This window comes from Cebus imitator, unplaced genomic scaffold (assembly GCF_001604975.1).
Source record: "Cebus imitator isolate Cc_AM_T3 unplaced genomic scaffold, Cebus_imitator-1.0 Scaffold27, whole genome shotgun sequence".
NCBI classification, from domain to species: Eukaryota; Metazoa; Chordata; class Mammalia; order Primates; family Cebidae; genus Cebus; species Cebus imitator.
The window spans coordinates 6083882-6105398 of record NW_016107342.1 but is presented as its reverse complement, the minus strand read 5'-3'; the positions used below and the strand labels follow the sequence as shown (position 1 = coordinate 6105398).

Genomic DNA, 21517 nt, shown 5'->3' with positions numbered 1-21517 from the left:
CTTGCTCTGTCGCCCAGGCTAGAGTGCAGTGGTGCGATCTTGGCTTACTGCAACCTCTGTCTCTCAGGTTCAAGCGATTCTCCTGCCTCAGCCTCCCAAGTAGCTGGGATTATAGAAATGTGCCACCACGCCTGGCTAATTTTTGTATTTTTTAGTAGGGATGGGGTTTCACCATGTTGGTTAGGCTGGTCTTGAACACCTGATCCGTCCGCCTTGGCCTCCCAAAGTGCTGGGATTACAGGCATGAGCCACCGCGCCTGACTGCTTTTAAATTTTCTGTGTGAAGCTCTTACCATGTTACCTTTCTAGTATCATGAAAGCCCTCTCTAAAAAAGTGTAAAATTCTGTCTGACAGAAATGCAGCTGAAGAGCTGTTACCTTAGAAGAGTCTTTTTGCTTTTTTGTAAAATTTGAACCACATTTAAAAAGATGCCTTTAAAATTGATTGAACTGTTTCTCCACCCAAATTATACACTTACGGGCCATGTATTAATTCATGATTAGATTTAAAATTGATTTGCATAATGAAATTATTTTACCTTCATTGCTGCTTTAGACATTCTTTTTGATCAGGTTGCCTGTAGTAGAAAGCAGAAAAACTTCTATCTTTGGCATTGCAAAATGTACAGCTTTACACTTAAAAATGAGTAACTTATTTCTATGAGTTCTTGATCCTGTGCTTGATGAGATTTTTTGTAAGTTTATATTATTTAAAGCAGTACAGCAGGAATCTGAAATGTGATAGGACTGCTGTATTACATTTATGACTCTTTATGGAATAACTAGAATTCTTCATTAATCTCTTTCCATAAAAATCATAGAATATTAAAAGTGGAAGGGACTTCGGCAGTCATTCATTCCAACTTCCTCTTGGTTGCAATAGAGAGAATTTCTAAATCTTCTTAAGAAATCAGAAGAAATTCCATTTGACCCAGCAATCCCGTTACTGGGTATATATCCAAAGGATTATAAATCATTCTATTATAAGGACACATGCACATGTATGTTCATTGCAGCGCTGTTTACAATAGCAAAGACTTGGAACCAACCCAAATGCCCACTGATGACAGACGGGTCAGGAAAAAATGTGGCATATATACACCATGGAACACTATGCAGCCATAAAAAACGATGAGTTTCTGTCCTTTGTAGGCACATGGATGAACCTGGAAACCATCATTCTCAGCAAACTGACACAAGAACAGAAAATCAAACACCACATGTTCTCACTCATAGGCAGGTGTTGAACAATGAGAACACATGGACACAGGGAGGGGAGCATCACACGCTGAGGCCTGTGGGGGAGTGACTAGGGGAGGGACAGTAAGGGGTAGGGAGTTGGGAGGGATAACATGGGGAGAAATGCCAGATATAGGTGATGGGGATGGAGGCAGCAAACCACATTGCCATGTATGTACTTATGCAACAATCTTGCATGTTCTTCACATGTATTCCAGAGCCTAAAATACAATAAAATATATTTATGAAAAAATAATAATAATAATGCAAGTCACAAAATAACTTTACAGCTATCTTGTAAATACAAATAGGAGCATTTTGGCTTCATTTTGTATTCTGTTCACTGAAAAATTAAATAAATGTTTTACTTGTTGAAAAAATAAATAAATATTTTTTGACACTTCAAAAAAAAAAAAAAAAGAAAGAAAGCACAGAGAACTCAATCCTGTTGACCAGGTTTTGTCCAGCCAATATGTAATGAAGTTGAATATTTATGCCTCTTGATCTGATCTCTATTCTACTGCTAATAATGTCAAAAGCAAGGATGAAGGAGGGAGAAATGAGAGATGCAGGCACCTAAGATTTCTTGAACCCCATCTAAGTAAAATGTATTTTACTTACGTAATTGCGCTCAATCCACACCACAACTTAGTTTCCTGTGTGACTCTAAGACTCATTTTTCTTACTGGCAAATGGGCACAATATTTCTTAACTCCGTGGTCACCTGGTTAATAAATGTAAAACCGAATTTTCTTCTTGGTCTTTGTGAACCTAAAGCTCATTGTTATTCCTCCTCTCAAAGATGATTGCATTAATTTTTGTCAGTCACCTCTTATCAGTGGCTCATATTGACTTTTTGGTCCCAGTAATTTATGAGAGCACAGGGACAGTATGCTTAGTACAGTACCTGGTACAAATGCACGACTTATAATTGTACTGCTTTCAAGATTTGGACAAGCTGTAATGAAAGCTAAGGCTGAATCATGACTCTATTTTTCCCTCTTGAATGTTGTTACCCAAGAGTGAAGTCCGTTGTGCTCTATAGAGAGCTAATATCATTAGATCAAGATGATGGGGTTGATTCTAAGCTTGAGTTCTCTCTCCTATTCTGCTTCCAGCGAATAGAATGATAGATTAAATATATTTAAAATTAAAATAATGCATATTTAAACGTGTGGGGAAAATCAGCCCTCCATGTACCAGAAATAGAGAACCTATTAACAATGATAGAAATTGAAGCCATAGGAACTGGGTTCCCAATGCCCAGGGAAGGTTAGGAACTGAATCCTCAGTTCCCCTAAAGGGAAGGGAGTGAGCATTTGGTCTTGGCTAAGCCCCACCAGTACTTTTCCTAAATTTAATGGGAACCAGAATATCTCCAGTTGCCACCCTGGCCTAAGAGCCAGAAGCAAGTAGCACAACTCTTGTAAATGGTAAACTTTTCTGGCTAATTTCCCTTTGGAAGAGGAGGCTTTTTGTCTATTCCATTCTTTCTGAGTAAAATTTCAGCTCTCATTTTGAATTTCCACTTTGGCTTCTATTCTTTTTACAAGGGAAGCCAGGACTGTTAAAGATTGTCATTAAAATGTCTTTCTGTGAGATAAGTGGTGCTTGCAGGAAGGTGTGAATGTTAAGTGCTGATAGGCATGTTGCACTGAGTAGAACTGTTCCCCTTACATTATCTATTTCATTTGTTTTATTGGCAGCTGAAGTTGGCCTTCTGCTTGCTGACTCATTTTTTAGCAATTGTGCAAGAAATACCAGTATTTGCCACCTTTGTTTAGTCTCTTCTTTTTCAATTCTCCTTTCATCATTTCTTTATCATCTTTGGATACTCTGCCAACTCTTTACTGCCCACAACTTTTGTCTTGCTTACTAAGGCACTCTCTATAGGTCATTGCTAATGAGGTTGGCTCTACTCCATCAAGTATTTACTGAGTATCTAGCATGCACTGAGCATGGCCTGGGGAATATAGCAAAAAAATAATGTGGATCATTTTCCTTCCTCAAAAGAGTTTATGATGTCAAAGATGTGTTGCTTCCTGAAGACGCCATTAACTTTGTCTTTTCCCGGGAAGCGTAAAACGCCACATGTTGGATGAGATGATTAGCAGTGCTCAGACCTGGGAAATAGTCATGCTTCTGGACCAAGAGCCAGGTAAGTCCTTGATTCTGGTCAGTAGTAGGCCAAAGTCTCAGGTGGGGTTTCCTAACTTTACAAATCTGGTTACCTGCCGTTCTCTGGAAGCCTGAGAATTCCCTATCCCTGCAGTATCCCTATAAATATGCCTTACAGAAATTCCTTCTTTCTGGCAAAGAAGCACTCTGCATTCTGGAGCAAGTATTAATATATCTTCCAAAGGGAGGACTCATAAAACTCAGGAAAGATCAGTACCATGGGTGAGGGATTTCTGACCAGGCCTACTATGTGGGAAAGATGGATGAAGGTAATAAACTCTGTGTCGGGAAAAATGTTTTGAGCTGCCCTTGAGTTCATGAAGTGGACCAAATACCTAATATATATGTGGAACTTTTTCTTTTAGTGTCAAAATATGAAACTGTCTAAGTCACGGGAAGCCAAATTATTATAGCCATATTCTGAAACAGCAAGCAGCCACTCCTAACCATTATATGGATCTCCAGAATCAATTATGTGGATTCCCTTGAGATACTCCACCCAGAGGGAAAACATGTCTAGACACATAATTTTGCAAATAACCTTGAAGATGTTCATAGGTCACCTCTCTTCCCATATGAAGAAGTAACACTGCTCTATGTGGTAGCTTCAGAGAAAATAACCTGAACGGTGTAATCTAATCCATATGAAAGATTTCTTCCCCTCTGGAGCAAAATATAAGCTCTTTTGTAAACCTTGTTCTGCCACAAAGACTGCAATGAAAGCCTACTCAGCAAAGTCTCGGCAGATAGTTTTTAGTTCAGAGTCTCTGTGAGATTATTCTAAATGTAAAACAACTGTCAGCTACTATGGTTAGTCATTTACTTTTTCATTATCCTAATGTGTTTGAGTTGTGAAAAATAAAAACAGTCATGTTAATACAAACCTACACACTGAAGAATAGATAGAGATAGATATAGGTGCTCAGGAAGAAGCAGTAGATGGTAATAGATTAGAAAGCATGCTTTGGAAATAGAAGACATTTTTATTTAGTACTTTCCTCACTTGACAGGCAAAACTTTGGCAGTTTTGCAGAATTTTGATAGAATAAGTCTATGCTGTTTTAGTTAAAAATGGAAATGAAAATACATTTTGTCTATGTGGAAGCAATTTTTTTGGTATAATTATCATTAGTTTTCAAGCTTAGCAGGCTAGGCTGTGCTATGTGGAAGTTTTTTGAGAGGATGGTATGTTCTGGGCAGCGTGCTGGGATCTTTACATCTGTTGACACTAAGCCACAGTTTACTCACTTGTACAATGACAGTGACACTAGGGTCCCTACAGTGCTATTTTGAAGGATGGAAGAACCAGCAAAGAAGTCTAATTCTTGTTGTTTTCAATCAGTTGTTTTTAAGTTGTCTATCATTTATGCTTAGAGAGACCTTTGCGGTATATCTGAATTCTGTATTCCTCTGTGTTCACTATGATTTGTATCCCTTTAATCCAGGAACTAGAAACAAGGCTAGGAATCTGGGACCAATTCCTTGATAGAGAAAAAGGATTCTTGGCATTTTACACAACTAGATGGCCTAAATTAAACAATTTCTTGATTTTGCTAGACTCAAAACTCTTGCCATGGCCTGTAAGCGTCTGTGTGATCTGGCCCTGCCGACTCCCCGACTGTCCCGTCCCCTATCTCTTCATGTTTCAGCCACACTGCCTGCTTTCTGAGTTCCCCCCATAAGGCAAGCTTCTTCCCATCTTAGGACCTTGGTTACTTTTCCCTTGATTCTTTGCTTGGCTGATTCTTTCCCATCATTTAATTTACCTGTTCGAACGTCATCTATTAGCAGAGACATACTGGGGCCAGTGTCTGTGTAAAGTAGCACCTTCTATTCAGTAATGTCTCACCTTACTGTGTTTCCTTCATGAAATTTATGACTATCCGAAATTATGTTTTGTCCACATGTATTGCCTGTCTTCTCCCTCTAAAGTACAATTTGCATTAGAGTCAGGACCTTGTTGGGGAGCCAGTGATAACAATAACTTGTTATTTACTAGGTATCAATAACAACATGTTGAATGAATGAACGGGGTTTTGTCTCATGCTGAGATTACATGAGGAAAACCAAATTTTTGGCTTGTGATACCAAACTGGTGATTTGTTCATAATAATAAGTGTTTACTTAGTAAAAATTGGCAAAATTCCACGTGCATAGCTAATTAGTTTAAATGCTTTGTAGGTATTAATTTAATTCCTACAACCGTATGAAGTGGGAATTATTATTACTCCCATTTATAGATGCAAAAATTGTGGTACAGGGAAGTTAAGTAACTGGCACCAAATAGCAGTTTTGGATGCGGGTATTTGAGCCAATGCCCTTTACTATTGAGGAAAAAGTGCTCAATAAATAGAACTTTAACCATGTGCTCAACATATGTGCTCAGCTCAGTGACTCAGTGCATGCAAACTATGTGCTTAGTGCCTATGCACTGGGTCGTTTTCAGTCCTCACTTCAAAACTATGAGGTAAGTACTATCCTATGCTTGTTTTAGAGATGAGGAAGCCAAGGCTTGGATTTCTTCAGCAGCTTGCCTAAGGTCCCCTAGTTGCTTAGTGGTGAAAAAGAGATTTGAATATAGACAACACGACACTGAAATCTGTGTCTTAGGCCTTGTCTCCATATCACAAGAACACCTGTGGATAGCTACTAGAACACAGTTATTATGAGATTGTGAAAAAGGGATTACTCTCCCCCACTCAAGGGGTCTCCACTGGTATAAAGAAGAGGTATAATAATGACTATGGAACAGACCAACTCAGATAAATGAATAGGAGAAGCAGAATTTGTATCAGTGTAACCACTTGACTGTAAGGGATAATATTGTTTGCTAAATGTCCATTTCTTCAGAAAGAGCATAAGAACAGAATTTGGAAATCCAATAACTGAAAGGTCAATCTTGGTTTCTAAAATGAATCAGGAAAGAATTATATATATTTTTATATCTCACTAGGTATGATTATGTACATGAGCTATAATGCCATGTAGAAAGTTTAGCTATTGTTTTTTTGAAACCTACTCATGAAATTTTTTGTTGTTGTTTTATAACTCGAAGTACTTTCTTAGCAACTCAGTTCTATCAGTGGCAACACCATCAATAGGGATGAGAGGATGTTGTGGCTACATATTGTCTAATAATTCAGTTCCCTCCTCATAGGCAGACATATTACGACACATGCAAAATCAGAATACCCACAATCAGAGAGGGAAGAAAATTCCTAGAATCTATGCATTCTTGCTCTGGCTTCAGACAAAATGTGCATGTGAAGGATTACGCCTGCATATGCAGAGATCAAACCTTTTTCCTTTGGAAAAATCCCTAAACCCACTGAAACCAGCTGATTCAGCAAGAAGGAGTTCAGCCAATATTATTGAACTCTAGTATTCCAATATTTTCACAGAACTTTTTTGATGAGCTATGTACACAATCCTATGTGATCCTTTCTTCACCTATATTCTGATGCTCACATTTACCTAAATATGTGGGCAGTGTAGGTATTAATAAGCCACTTTACAGATGAAGAAATTGAGGTTAATAAGAGTTTAAAGAGCTTGCCCAAGGTCAGGCAGCTAATAAATAGCAGGGCCGGCACCTGAACCAAAGTCTCCGTGTTCCGAGTTACACACTTTTTCTGCGGCCCTCCCCCTTGTCAATGGAAACCTGTCAGTGGTGACATTATAAATTTTCTTGCTACCAGGTCAGTTGTGGGGGAGTAGAGCCAGGGGTGTAAGACGTCATATCTTTTACTTAGTGCTAATGTGCATGCCTGTCATTTCGTGGGTTCTTTTCCCTGTCTACTTAAAGTCTATATAAATGTAATGAGTAGTATTGTGGACCAGGACTAATATTATATGATTGTCAGCTTTTCAGATAACTTTTATTCTGTTTCCTCTAGAACCTCCTGGCAGCTTCTGATGCCCAAGGTGACAGAAACAGAAGGGGCTGGCAGTTCACAGCCACTCTTATTTCTCTTCTTAGTATCTGTGCGCTCTGGGATCTGGTGGAGATTTTATTTCTCAAACTCCTTGTCCTTTCCCCTGCTGTCCTTCTCACTGCTCCCACTTTTATTGTTTCTTCCAGGTTTTGAAAGAGTCGCAAATTTATCAAATGTAAATATTTACTCACTGGACCACCTATCTGTCAGGGAATGGAACTGACAGATAGGTGGTCCAGTGACTTTGGCTTAACTTGCCTCAGAACCACGGTTAATTTAAGAGATCTGGTGATTCAGCAAGAGGAAACCAGCTAGCCTCAGGCACTGAGGGAACGGGGTGCAGCCAGGCCAGCTCCGGCTGCTTGTTCTTTCTGAACTCGAAAGGCCATTGAGTGTTCTGCTAAAGCCCACCTGGCTAGTGCAGAGACCTGACCAGTAGAAGGCAGTCATTATTTACTTTTCATCTGATCAAAAATAATGCAGTTTACTCACAGGTCCTGGCCCTACAAACAGGTAGATGGTTGGATATATTTGGATAATGGAGCTTTCCAAACAGAAGCAAAACACTCACCCACTGATGTGTAAAATGTAAAGAAACTGACCCAGCGTGTCTTTTCACCGCAGATAGAAGAGTTTGGACCACCCAGCACACAAGGTCAGCATGCTGCTCCTCTGTCACACTCTGGCTATAGCTGTTGTCCAGATCATTATCTTCTCCGAAAGCTGGGCATTTGCCAAGAATATCAACTTCTATAATGTGAGGCCTCCTCTCGATCGTAAGTAGTGGTGGTTGCCATCCTAGTTCATGGCTGTGGGGTCACAGTGTTCATATGAAGCCTCCTTTTCCATTTATTGTAACCTCGTCTTTCCCAGAACGTTTGGTTTATACCTAGAATAAAACAGAAAGTTTTCATAACTTCCGTGGTTCATTATATGGTAAGAGTAATTTTCTCCATTTCTTTCTTTTTTCTTTTTTTTTTGAGATGAAGGCTCGCTCTGTCCCCTAGGCTGGAATGCAGTGGCGTGATCTCAGCTCACTGCAACCTCTGCCTCCTGGATTCAAATGATTCTCCTGCCTCAGCCTCCTGAGTAGCTGGGACTACAGGTGCATATCACCATGCCTGGCTAATTTTTTGTATTTTTAGTAGAGATGGGGTTTTACCTTGTTAGCCAGGATGGCCTTGATCTCTTGACCTCATGATCCATCTACCTCAGCCTCACAAAATGCTGGGATTATAGGCGTGAGCCACTGCACCTGGCTGAGAAATTTTCACCATTTCTTTAAAATGGTCTGTCTTCCTGCTGAAGTTTTAAAAGCATTCTTGTTTTTAAAAAAAGCTTTTGAACACCGTTCCTAATCATGGCATAGTAGAGGAAATTTATTGTTTTTTCTCTATGTCTTCACTGGAGAAGAAAATTGGCTGTTGAATGTTTCTGCATGATTTATTAATTCTTTCAAATGGCCAGGTTTGAAAACAGGTTTGTATGTTTGAAATTTGGAAGGAAATATCACCTGATTTTCTTTCTTTCTTTCTTTTTATTATACTTTAAGTTCTGGGGTACATGTGCAGACTGTGCAGAATTGTTACATAGGTATACACATGTCACGGTGGTTTGCTGCATCCATCCCCCCGTCATCTACATTAGGTATTTCTCTTAATGTTATCCCTCCCCAATCCCTGCTATCCCTCCCCTAACCCCTGCCTACCCACCAACAGGCCCCAGTGTATGATGTTCCCCTCCCTGTGTCCATGTGTTCTCATTGTTCAATACCCACTTATGGGTGAGAACATGCAGTGTTTGGTTTTCTGTTCTTGTGTCAATTTGCTGAGAATGATGGTTTCTAGCTTCATTCATGTCCCTGCAAAAAACATGAACTCATTCTTTTTTATGGCTGCATAGCATTCCATGGTATATATGTGCCACATTTTCTTTATTCAGTCTATCATTGATGGGCATTTGGTTGGGCATTATGCATTGCGGCACTGTTTACAATAGCAAAGACTTGGAACCAACCCAAATGCCATGTGTCTTTAGAAATGTCACCTGGATTTTCATTACTACCATGCATAACCCCATTAGCAAAGGTTACATAAGACTCAACTTTTCTACTAATAGTTTAAAGATAGGCAAATATTGGTGTATATCATCAACAGGATATGTATGTTAATACATTTTATGTACATATGTATAGATATGTGTTTGTATACATATGTCATCACCTCTCCTTTCTTTCCAGACAAGTAAAACTTCTTTGTTATACTTTATTAGAGAGTGATTCTTATAAATAAAAAATTTTTTGGTATACAGGTGAATGCCTGTAGTTCCCATACCTGGAAGAGTATCAGAATCATGATGAAAGGCTTTTTAACTGCATATCCCTAATCACTTCTCCAGAGATTTAATAGTCAAGAGGGTGATATGTAGAATATATTTATATCTTTTATCTTTTTTACCTGCTTTTTTTTGTTTAAGGAACTCTCTGATACTGTTGATACATAGTCAGGTATAAAAACCTTCTCTCCTTATACTACTCCTAGATGCGATCCCTATAACTACTGTTCTTTACATTGTGTTTTATTATTTGGGATGGTCATCTCTGTGTGCATACACATGTATACTACACACATGTACATATACATACATATACTACACATACGCACCTTGAACTACCATTATACATTACTAAATTGGTAATAATTATATACTGTTAGCTGAAAGACATGGCACAGACATCACTTTCATAGACTCTAACTTATCTACAAATTTTGAAATTTTTAAGCTTAGCACAATCTGTTGATGAGAAAAAATCATTTTAAAAAAGAAAAAAAGTAATACATGCTCATTATAGAAAATTCCAAAGAGACAGAAAATGATAGAAGAAAGTAAAATGTATTCACAACCTAAAGATTCACAGGAGCTTTTCTTTACATTTTGAAATATTTCCTTCCAGCATTTTTTTTCTATGTATGTGTAGTTAAATATGTGATATACTGAGATCTTACAATTTTAGTTTTACACTACTTTTCCCCTCTTTACACATATTTTGAATATTTCCCAATGTCTTTGAAGATAGTTTAATGCCTTCTGCATTTAAAAAATCATAAGGCTGGTCTGTAGCTTATTTCACTATTTCCCTACACTTTATATCAGAAAGAAAAAAAGTCACAAGCAAATTAAATGTTAAATAATTCTTCATTGAAAATATTTTAAAATACACTTTTCCCTTCAATTGGCTAATGACCTTAGAATAGATTTCCTGGAACTGGAATTGAATTACTAAATCAAAAAGATTGTGCCAATTTATAATTTAACCATTTACCTACCAGCACTGACTATTAGTATTTTTTAACTGTACTGATTTATTTGGTGAAAATGGATGTCATTATTTATTTATTTACCTGCTAATACACTTCTGAACATAAGCAAACTTAAATATATTCTTAATATTTAACTTCTTGTCCTCCAAACTTCAGCTTTTAATATTTTTCTTGTTTTGTGCTACCATACATATCCTCCCCTTTATCTGAAATACCCACTGCTTTCTGATTTTTCACCCGAACTTCTAGTTATATTACTAGGATGGTTACCATCTTTGTAATAGAACAAAGAGAATGAAACAGTTCCTTTGTCTGTTTCATTCTCTGAAAATGGGAGAATTGAAAGTTTTACACAGCATCCTATACCTGATCTATACAGAACTGTCAAATTATTTGATTTTTTTCTTCTTGTCCACTAAAATTACAAGATACAAGGCAAAAAAAAAAATCATAAAAACAAGAAGAACATACTAGTTGCTCTCAGTCCAGACTGCCAGCAACTCAGATATACCTCTTTCTGTAACAATCTGTCCTAATTGTAAGGGCTTAAGAATTACTGTCATCCTCATATTAAATGTTGTATTCCTGGCCAAGGTCTAACTTTGTGATAATTGTCATATGTCAGATGAGATGACTTGTTTGAGGTTAAAGGCAGCTGTAATGGAAGTGCATATGGACAGAAACCAGCATGATGTACTAGAGATTCTACAAAATATTTTTATTGCAACCTCCCATTTAATCCTCATTATACCTCTGCAAGTCATGGAGATCTTCATTGTTATTAATATAAATGTTATCATATCTTAGAATTAAAAAAAATCACACAACTATTCTGTGGGACGAACAGAATTCAAATTCAGGTTAATCTGACTCGAGTTCTTTTCAGGGATGACACATGTTCCAAATACCTCTGCCGCCCTGGATCACCTCTTCAACCCCTACTTATTCCCAAATTATAAATGATAATAGAACAATACTATGCATCTTTCAAAGCAGCTGTGAGATCACTTTTATTACTCTATAGTGGTAATTCTTAGAAAAAATATTTAAACAAAAGGGAATAAAGAAAATTCCCCAAAAGCCTGATGGATAAATCTAGCTCCCTAGAAACAGAGATTGTAAGGATAAAAGCTTACAAGTTTTGTTTCATCTGTTAAAAGTTGCTAATTTTGTGTCATATTCAATGTTTGAAATTTTTGTCTTCTGTAACTTACTGTTTCACTTTGCTTTTTTCTTTAAAGCTACACCATTTCCAAATAGCTTCAAGTGCTTTACTTGTGAAAATGCAGGGGATAATTATAACTGCAATCGATGGGCAGAAGACAAATGGTGTCCACAAAGTAAGTGTGCTGAGTTTGGAAGACTTCTGTGTTCTCATTTCATTTGGATCTCTCCTGACTTGACAATGTTCTTTAGGAATCAGATATTTTTTTTTTCTGAGACTATCCTGACATCAGACTATATTGAGAGTTCTTGGAAACTGGTATCAAAGCCTCAGTTTGAAGTTGAATGCCTTAAGGAAGAATTTCTTAAATGTTAGTTACCAGGGAGAGCACATAGAACCACAATATTGATTAAAGCATTCTCAGAATTTCAGAAATGCTTGATGATACCTCTAGAAAAGTAATACCATCTCAAAACAAAGTATAATTTCCATAGTCTTGAGATACATTGATATTTAGGAAACTCATTTTCATTTAACAAACTTCCAAGTATCTTTTTAGTTTGTTTAGTTTACTGATATATCCCAGTGCCTAATCCAGTGCCTGGCCCATGTTTACTCAGTAAATATTTGCTGACAGAATGAATGGAAACCTCTGATTAGATAGTCAGGATAGTCAGAGAAATATTCCCTGAGGAGTGTACCTTAGAACTAAGACCTGAGTAAACACAGCAAGCTGCCATCTATAGGAAGAAGATGCCAGGAAGAGGGAGTCGCAAATGCAGAGTTTTCAAGAGTGATAGTTGACTTGGCCTCTTCAATGAATAGGAAGGAGAGTGACTGCAGAGGCTTAGTGGGAGATGGAGGAAGGATGTGAGAGGGAAGCAGGGGCCAGGACACGCAGGAGCTTATTTTTTCGATAGTTTGGATTTTGTTGTAAAGGTGATGAGAAGGTGGTAGAGAGTTTTAAGCTAAGGAATACATAGCAGTTGTGTTCCAAAACATTACTCTGGCTGATGTGTGGAGAATGGAGGGTTGGGGACAAGAGTGGAAGGGAACCCAAATGAGGACTCTTGTCTTCAGACAGAAGATGAGAATTTGGACTAGGTTGGTAGGAGCAGAGGAGGTGGAGAGACGAATGATTGAATGTATACAGACTGGAAGTAAAGCAGACAGACTGTGCTGATGGATGATTTTAAATGTTAAAATCCTACTTATGAGGAGATCCGGTTGTTCAGATTCTAGGATATACTGTTTTTTAGGTTTTTCAGATATAAAAGACCAAGAAAAACAAACTGTTACAGAATTAGAGATAACTAGTTCTAATCTACTGTTATCATGAATCTTTTGGAAATTCCAATACCACATTATTTACAGCAGTGGCTCAGCCTTACCTCTTCCAGTTAAAGGCAACGTGTGGAGCCAATAAATACTACACACTGGAGACCTCTACTGTGCCCGAGATTCTTATGCCATAAATTAGCACAAATGGCTGTGACAGCCATAAGGACAGTGGTTTTTTTTTTTATTTTCAAGAATAATTAATTACCAAAATATGTTTTTCTTGAGATTCTTTTACATTTCTATTGAGGGATCATCCTTAAATTGCGAGTGCGCTTATGAGTGTATGTGTATGTATGATTGTGTTTATTTGGGGATTTATGTCTACATTTTCAAGAGAAATTTATCTTCGTTATTTCAAGGTTTTCAAGCTTTGTTGATGTTTCTCTTTACTAATTTATTTCAGAGAGTATCGTCCTTTAACAATTTGCTTTACGTTGCCTTGAAAACTGGGTGGCAAGAGTGAGAACAGTAGTAAACTGTGGGACTGATGTCCAACTTGTTAGGCCTTATCTTCATGAATCATGCTATTGTTCTGAATCGTGCCCAAACACTGTTCCTACTAGGCTTATGCCTAATGCTCCAATTTGTCGTTAGTTGACCAAAGCCATTTTAGCATGCAGGCAAAGAAGACGCATGGCTGTTTCTGGGTTTTAGGATTTCTTCTCTGTTGAAACATGGCTGAACCAAAGGAGAAACTGCAGCTTTCCACTACCAAGAAAACATCAGAGATGGGAAGGGTAGAAGAGAGTCAGCTTCGCCGCATCTACCTGAGAGGCTGATTCTTAATGGGCTCAATACAGAATGGCCCTGCATTCCAGCATGGCATGAAATGATGTTCTTGACTGTAGACAGGCAGGTCCCAAAGATACTAACCACCTGGAATTCTAATTGAGGGTGTAATTTCTTACTTTTCACTTTGTCATTTCGGGGAGTGATAGTCAACCATTTCTTGGGAAATATAGGCCTAGGGCTATTGTTCTTTGTCATCTCAGGTTTCCTTTTCACTTCACAGCTTCACTTCTGTGCCCTGTCGGTCTTGTTAAAAGCTCTCTGTGTGACAGGATATGACAAGAATGACATTTCTTGTTTTATTTACCTTGGCTTTTATGCTGACATTTTAGGGCTGCCTTAGCATATGTGCCATTCTGTAAGAACACATGCAGCTACCAGTTTTTGATTCTTCTTTGTTTGGAGTAAAAATTGAAATGTTTTCTCCCGAATTTTAGTGGCTCCCTTTCTTTCTGAATCTGGAAGTCACCTACTCTTGTAGGGCACTCTACATTATATCACTGTTTTAGTCCCTTTTTGCATTACTATAAACACCTGAGACTGAGTCATTTATGAAGGAAAGAGATTTAATTGGCTGACAGTTCCATAGGTTGTACAGGAAGCGTGATGCTGGCATCTCCTTGGCTTCTGGGGAGGGCTCAGGAAACTTACAATCGTGGCGGAAGACAAAGTGGAATGAGGCCCCTCACATGGTGGTTGCAGGAGTAAGAAAGAGAGGGAGGAGGTGCTACATAGTTTTAGACAAGCAGATCTCGTGAGATCTCACTATCACAAGAACAGCACTAAGAGGATGGTGTTAAACCATTCATGAAGGATCCACTCCCATGATTTAATCACCTCCCCTCTCCGACACTGGGGCTCACAATTTGTTATGAGATTTGGGTGGGGACGTAGATTCAAACTGTATCAATTGCCGAATGGTTTAATATTAAGTGTACTGAGGGGTGGAATAATGTTCTGGTTAAGAGTGCAAGCCCTAGAAAACCTCCTGGGTTTTCACTATTTTCTTTCTATGGGCAAGAAATTGTCCTCAGTTTACCTGTAAAATGAGGATTTTAATATAGCTTACTTTAAGACATGATGAGGATTGAATTCTTGAATATGAGTTAGAAGAAAGAGTACCTGGCTACTGGTGCCCACGCAATATAGGCTTGCTACTGTTCATATTATTTAAAGCACACAACAACCCTATCAAAGCATCAAGGTACTTATTATCTATCATCATTTTACTAAAAAAAAAAAATGAGCTCAGAATATCTAACATGACTTTCTCACCTGTGACAAAGGCAGTTCCATAAACCCAGCCTTCTCAACTTTCATCCAATTTTTCCCCCATTCTGTGACATTGCTGTTGTAATCTCTGATCAATAAACTAAGAAGCATTTCACTGTCCTCTGGTACCTATGAAAGAGACACAGAACCAAAGAAGAATGTCCTAGAACATTGAATGAAACTTCTTGAAAGAACCCAAAGTAATAAAATGTGAGTGGTTAAAGCCTTAAGGATAACTCTGGGTAGAAATGGGGTACTATAGTTATAATGAGAAGGAGGTGTGGTGGGTGGGAAACAGAGAAAGTAAGGGCTAACTAAAGAGGAGGAGAAAAAATGGAAATGCACTGATGAGAAAAGTCTAACATGTTGGTAGAATTAAAACCAGAATAGAAATTATTAGGTTGGTGCAAAATTAATTACAGGTTTTGCAATTTAATAGATGAGTGAGGAAGGTGATCATGATGTGTAATTCGAAGCATCTGCTTTTCACTCCAGCTCACCACATGGCCTATTAGTATATAAGAGAAAAATGATGAATAATGCAACAAGTGTCCTGACCCCATTGCATTTTACCTTCACAATTGTCATTTTATTTTAGATTCTGAGAACGAGCTTCAGGAGAAGAAAGAGAGAGCCAGAGACATAAATATTTTCATATCAAACGAACAGACCCATGTTTTGATAACGTGCTTGCAGTTTTTCATTAGCTCTGACACCACAGGATGAGTGCCCATTTACATTCATTTTCAAAACACACATGTGCTTCAGAAGCTGGTGTCTTTTCAAAAATACCACCTAAGAACCTTGAGAGTTCACTGCTATGAAATGTCTCACCCAGAAACCTCAGGACCATCCTGAATTTGAGTCCTTTCTACAATCGTCATTGAGAGGTCTCTTTTGTAATGTGGATAATGAAATTGCCTTTTGGTTTTTTTTGTTTGTTTGTTTCCTCTTGCCTAGATACACAGTACTGTTTGACAGTTCATCACTTCACCAGCCACGGAAGAAGCACATCCATCACCAAAAAGTGTGCTTCTAGAAGTGAATGTCATTTTGTCGGTTGCCACCACAGCCGAGATTCTGAACATACGGTAAGGATCGTGTGTGTGTGTGTGTGTGTGTGTGTGTGTGTGTGTGTGTGTTATTCTCTAAACATTCATGCTAGTAATGGTAAGCCATAGATCACGGGAGAGGCAGTAAGGAGAAGTAATATGTTGACCGTGTTTACATTTTGAGGAAAGACTCCATAACAAAGATAAAGTAGAGACAAAAGAACAGTTGAAGACTTTCTCTCCTTCAACAAAAAATAATGTTACTACAAACACATGGCATTTCCCAGACTCCAGAGCCAGACCTTAGACCTCAGACTGTGGATGAACGGTGTAAAGCCAACTCTGGTGTCACGAGAGCAAACCATTCACAAGAAAATGGTGACCCTTACAGGGTCCAGCTCACCTGCTCTGTTCGTGGCCAGGAGTCACCAAGAACGCTGCAAGGGTACCCTGGAAGGTGGCGAGAGGACTATGGTGACAGCATTTCTGAAGGGAACCTTGTGTTATCCACTGTCTGTGCTTAGATGAGGAAGGGAGTCTGAAGGATTAGCCTCAGTTTAATATGATGAACTATAGGTGCCTTTTAGATCAATTGATTGCTTTAACATTCTCATTCTATCATTCTAAACGAGCATTTCACTCCTTTATATGCCTGGAATTCCGAAATGCTTGAGAAAAAATTACTCGAAAGTATGTTCATTTCATGAGGTTTTAGAATTTGATTTACCCTGTAAGTACAGAAAATGATTATTTTATCAGTAGCTTTTAGCTCTAGCTACACGAGAATCACCTGGGTAACTTTTACAAGCTCTGCTTGTTATTGAGGGATGCAGGCCGGCAGGCTTTCCAGACCAGTTGAAACAGAACCTCAGAGTAGGGTCCTGGATGTCAGGATCTTTTTAAAAAGTTCCCTGAGGTGATTCTGATGTGCAGCCAGGGTTGAGAACCACTGATATGGATACCTAGAATTGATGCCTTTATCGTACCTAGCCATCCTGGAAGCCTCTACGAATGGCTGGGTTTATCAGGTTGAGGCATTGTACTTGGCACACTTTGGTATTACCTGAAAACATTCCCTGGAAACACCTGTTAAGGACAAGCCTTTTTTTTTTTCTTACACCACTCAGCAACCATAATTAGCAAACCACTGCTGCTTTAATGATAAGAATCAGGTGTCAGCATAGACAATAGAGAGTCATTATTATCCCCTAACAAGTAGCACTGAGAAAGAAAATCAATGACTAATTCAAAAGGTTCCTAGCTTTCGGTTTTGCCTCAGTGTTTTCCCTCACAAACCTTTAGAAGATTTGTGGACTCAATCAAACAGACTTATTCAGTTTCTCTTCCTCTTTGCCTTGCTAATGCTTGGGTTTGATGCGGAGAAATCACAGAAGACTCTCAGCATGGTTTTTCCCTTCCACTCCATTGGCATTGTTGGGGGAAGGGTACCCAAGAGCCTAGAGGATGCAAAATTGGATAATCAACTCCAATTGTCTGTCTTCAGATGGGGCTGAAGAAGCCTTTCTTTTATGTTCCTTTCTTTTGTCCCTTCCCTGTTCCTATTATTCACTGTCCGTTCCTCTCTCCTTTTTGTGACAGGAGTGTAGGTCTTGCTGTGAAGGAATGATCTGCAATGTAGAACTACCCACCAATCACACTAATGCAGTGTTTGCCGTCATGCACGCTCAGAGAACATCTGGCAGCAGTGCACCCACACCCTACCTTCCAGTGCTTGCTGGGGTCTTTGTGCTTCCATTGCTATGATGCCACCATTCCTAGGAGAGGCAGAGACCAGCCTCTAACGTGCAAGCCAAAAACTGTGCGAATGGTGAACTTTGGAGAGAAGATCAGCCTTGCACTTGGTGAAGAGTGCACATTGGACCCCAAGGCAAAAGCCAGTGGTTTTCTTTGCTAAAATGTTCCCACATGAGGCCACAGGATTGAGGATGGGAGTTTGGCGGGGCCTGAGAAGATGGTCTGACTTCCAGGCTTCCTGGTCAAAGGGAGCTAGAGGATCCTGGCAACTAGTCCCACCTGGCTAGGCCTTTAGCTGAAAGGATTTCTTGACCTCCTTGGCTCCCTCAGAGGCTGCCAGGTCAAACCCTCTTGTTTATGTGATTAGCTCAGAGCGTCTCTGTGAAATCTAACCCTCCCCATCACGAGCAAGCAATTTTCCCCACCAACAGCATAGTCAATGAGAAAGGCAACTGTACGAAGAAAACTTTCAGTTGAATGAGTATGAAATCTATTTGCTAATTGTGGGGGGAAATAAAGCTTCTAAATTATACAATGTAAACACATGCTTGTGTGTTTCTTGACCAATGTGGAGACCGCTGGTGAAACAGTTACCAGGGTTGTAAAGTATGTCACTGACATTTGTATCCATGCACCATTGGTGATATGTGTTAAACTGTAAAATACTATGCTAAAGTTACTTAGCTTTTTTTTCTTTTGGAGGAAGGATGCATTTTAAGATGCTAAAGCAAACTTAATGAATTGAGAATGTCTGGAAAACCTCCCTAACAAAGGAAGATGACACCTGGTCATATGATGCACCCTGAGCAGTAGTTACAAAAGCTCTAGTCAGACCAAGTGGCAAGGTGGTGGTGGTGGGGGGGTGCCCCTTTTCCTCCTTCAGCCATATTCTGTATGCATGCCATGTTTACCAAGAGAACTTCTGTAAACACATGCTAAAATGTTTGGTCCCATTCTCTTCTCTTTCCACTTATAATGCAATCTCAGAATTTCAAATGAGCATCTTCCTCCCTTTTCTAGAATTCTGATTTCCTGCCTTCAGTCACACTTCAAGATGACCTTTAAACACTCTGCCCTTGTATTTATAGTGATGAGTTAATGGAATGGGGTTTTCTCTTAATTAAATATCCATTATTAGAATGTTGGGTGCCCTGTAGACTCTATTAATGAGGCTATACTTGCCACATAGGCTCACCTGTGACATGAGTTGGCAAATTATGGCCCAGAGGCCAAATACATTCCACCACCCATTTTTGTGAATAAGTTTTTATTAAAACACAGCCATAGCCACTTGTTTATGTATTGTGTCTACTTTTGTGCTACAATGGCAGGGTTGCAGAGATGCAGCAGAGACTGTACAGTCTTCAAAGTCTAAAAGCTTTACCATCTTACCCTTTTCAGGAAGTTTGCTGACCCCTAACCTGTGGGATGTCAAGACTGCTTAAGGAGAAAGCTGCTTTATTTGCAGGGACCATGGTGCTAATCATGGTTACTCAGCCTGAGCAATGGTTTGCCAGATCACTTCCCTTGTTTTCTTTGTCTTCTGAGTCAGTGAATTTTTCTTCTGTTTTGATTGTTTCATGTAGTTGATTCCATCTTAGTAGTTATGTACTGATGTCAGGGGCTGAGCTGTGTTTATGTTTCTTCTCATTCTTGACGCACAGGGAGCATTTCATCTTAAGGCTCTTTAGCGTCCTATCAAACAGGGAGGGAGCAGACATCATTACCTCCCTGTCTATGGCCCAAACTTGGACTCACCTGGAAGCACGGGTTTTGAAGCCTAATGTAAATTTATCCCATCTTTCACTCAGCACCTTGAAGTATTTGCGTTTTCATAGCTTATACTTGTTTGAAATTAATTATATATGGCTTCACTTGGAAATTTTAACAGCATCTTTGGCATCTTTTTATTCCCCAGGGTTTCTTTTGACTGTGTAATTGACAAATTGTCTGGTAGAAAACCATTAGCAGACAGCACTTTTTTCCCCCTGATTTTGTTTCTGCTGTACAGATTAATGAGTTTCTTTTGTGCGTGTTTTTTTTCTTTCCTGAGGAAGTATCTTAATTTTCTCTTCTTCACCCTGAACATCAAGTTCATATGGGTTTCCTGTCTCACCTCCACTCTCTTAAGCTTTTAAAATTGAGGTATGTTGAGCAAAGGAGGGAGTGCAGAGGAAACAAACTCCTGGCAAAGGCAGCTGAGTGAACAGGGGGTTAGAAATAAAAATATAGGATGCTCCATCAGATTTGAATTTCAGATAAAATTAAATAATTTTTTGTGTAAGTTATTCATGAAATCACAGGACTAGCTCATCTAAGGAAATGGTTTCAAATCCTTGTAATAAATCCGAATCTTCTGAGTAACTCCAAAACAAAGCAGATTCCCAGGGCATTCTGGAGATATTGATTCAGTAGCTCTGAGATGAAACTCAAGCCTACCCCCCATATCTGAAAGTTAAATTTAAACAAACAAAAGCTCTCAGGTGATTATAATGCTCCTCCAGGTGTTACCTCTGACGCGAGAGGATCATTCCTTCTTCTGAAGCCTGGTCCTTGGCCACATAATAGATATGCTAATGAGTAACAAACTCATGCCAAGCAACCTCAGTTGCAGGCATGGCTCTAAAAGTGTGGCCCCACTGCAGCAACATCAGCATCACCTGGTAACTTGTTAGAAATGCAAATGTCAGACTCCACCTCAGACCTATTCAATCAGAAACTCTGCTGGTTCAACCTGTTACTTAACAAGGCCTCCAGGTGCTTCTGATGCATGTGCAAGTTTAAGAAGCCCTGGACCAGATAGAAGTCCTCCCTAAACGTCTTCAGTAAATGTGTCCCTGGTATCTGCATGATCGCTTGGGGGAGCTTGTAAAAAAATAAAAGAAAATCAGGCTCCTGGACCCCCACTTCACAAAGCAGATTCTTTATGTCTGCATTGAGTCAAAAAAATGTGTAGTTTTAAAAAGAATTCCTCAAGTGATTCAGAAACACAGCCACTTTGGGAGCCACCAAAGGAAAGAATAAAAGATGGAGGCGATGTTAATGATCAGAAGGCCCAGACTCCAACACCTGTCCTTTGAGTTCTCACCTGAAAGCCCTATGCACTTTAAGTTGAATCTGTAGTATCTTCAATGTAATTTAAAAGTTAGAATGCAAAAAATAAATTCAATCATTAGAGTCCATTGCGTAGATGTTTAAAGTCCATTGCATAGGGGCCTGGAATGGCCAACATCCCAGGTCTCAGATATTTAATTTGCCTCTAGTGAGTAAAAAAATGAGACATACTTTGGAGTCAAAATGTCAATGAGATTTGTAGTAGGGGAGTGAGGAAAGAAGGGGAACATGTAGATTTGTTAGTATAAAAGAGACAAGGGGATTAGCTATGAATATGAGGAGGATCTGAGGGGATGACCTGTCAAAGGTCCACTTTGAATAGATCTACATTCTACAATAAACTTGGAATTCCATCCA

At 39.0% G+C, this 21517-nt stretch overlaps 1 protein-coding gene across 9 annotated transcripts in view; it reads left to right on the top strand.

Moving 5' to 3' along the window:
- The window catches only part of LYPD6B (LY6/PLAUR domain containing 6B), a 199061-nt gene extending 180474 nt beyond the window's left edge, over window positions 1-18587 (top strand). For 7 of the 9 annotated variants that reach the window (XM_017523230.1, XM_037736594.1, XM_037736596.1 and 4 more), the window contains 4 exons: window positions 7977-8128; window positions 11914-12012; window positions 16200-16330; window positions 17891-18587. In XM_017523230.1, coding sequence (XP_017378719.1) covers window positions 8014-8128; window positions 11914-12012; window positions 16200-16330; window positions 17891-18055 — 510 coding nt within the window. In that variant the 5' untranslated portion in view covers window positions 7977-8013 and the 3' untranslated portion in view covers window positions 18056-18587. Of the gene's footprint in view, window positions 1-3374; window positions 3398-7629; window positions 7866-7976; window positions 8129-11913; window positions 12013-16199; window positions 16331-17890 lie in introns of those variants that run through there. The other 2 variants (XM_037736597.1, XM_037736598.1) reach the window with 2 other exon arrangements.
- The last annotated feature ends 2930 nt before the right edge of the window (window positions 18588-21517 follow it).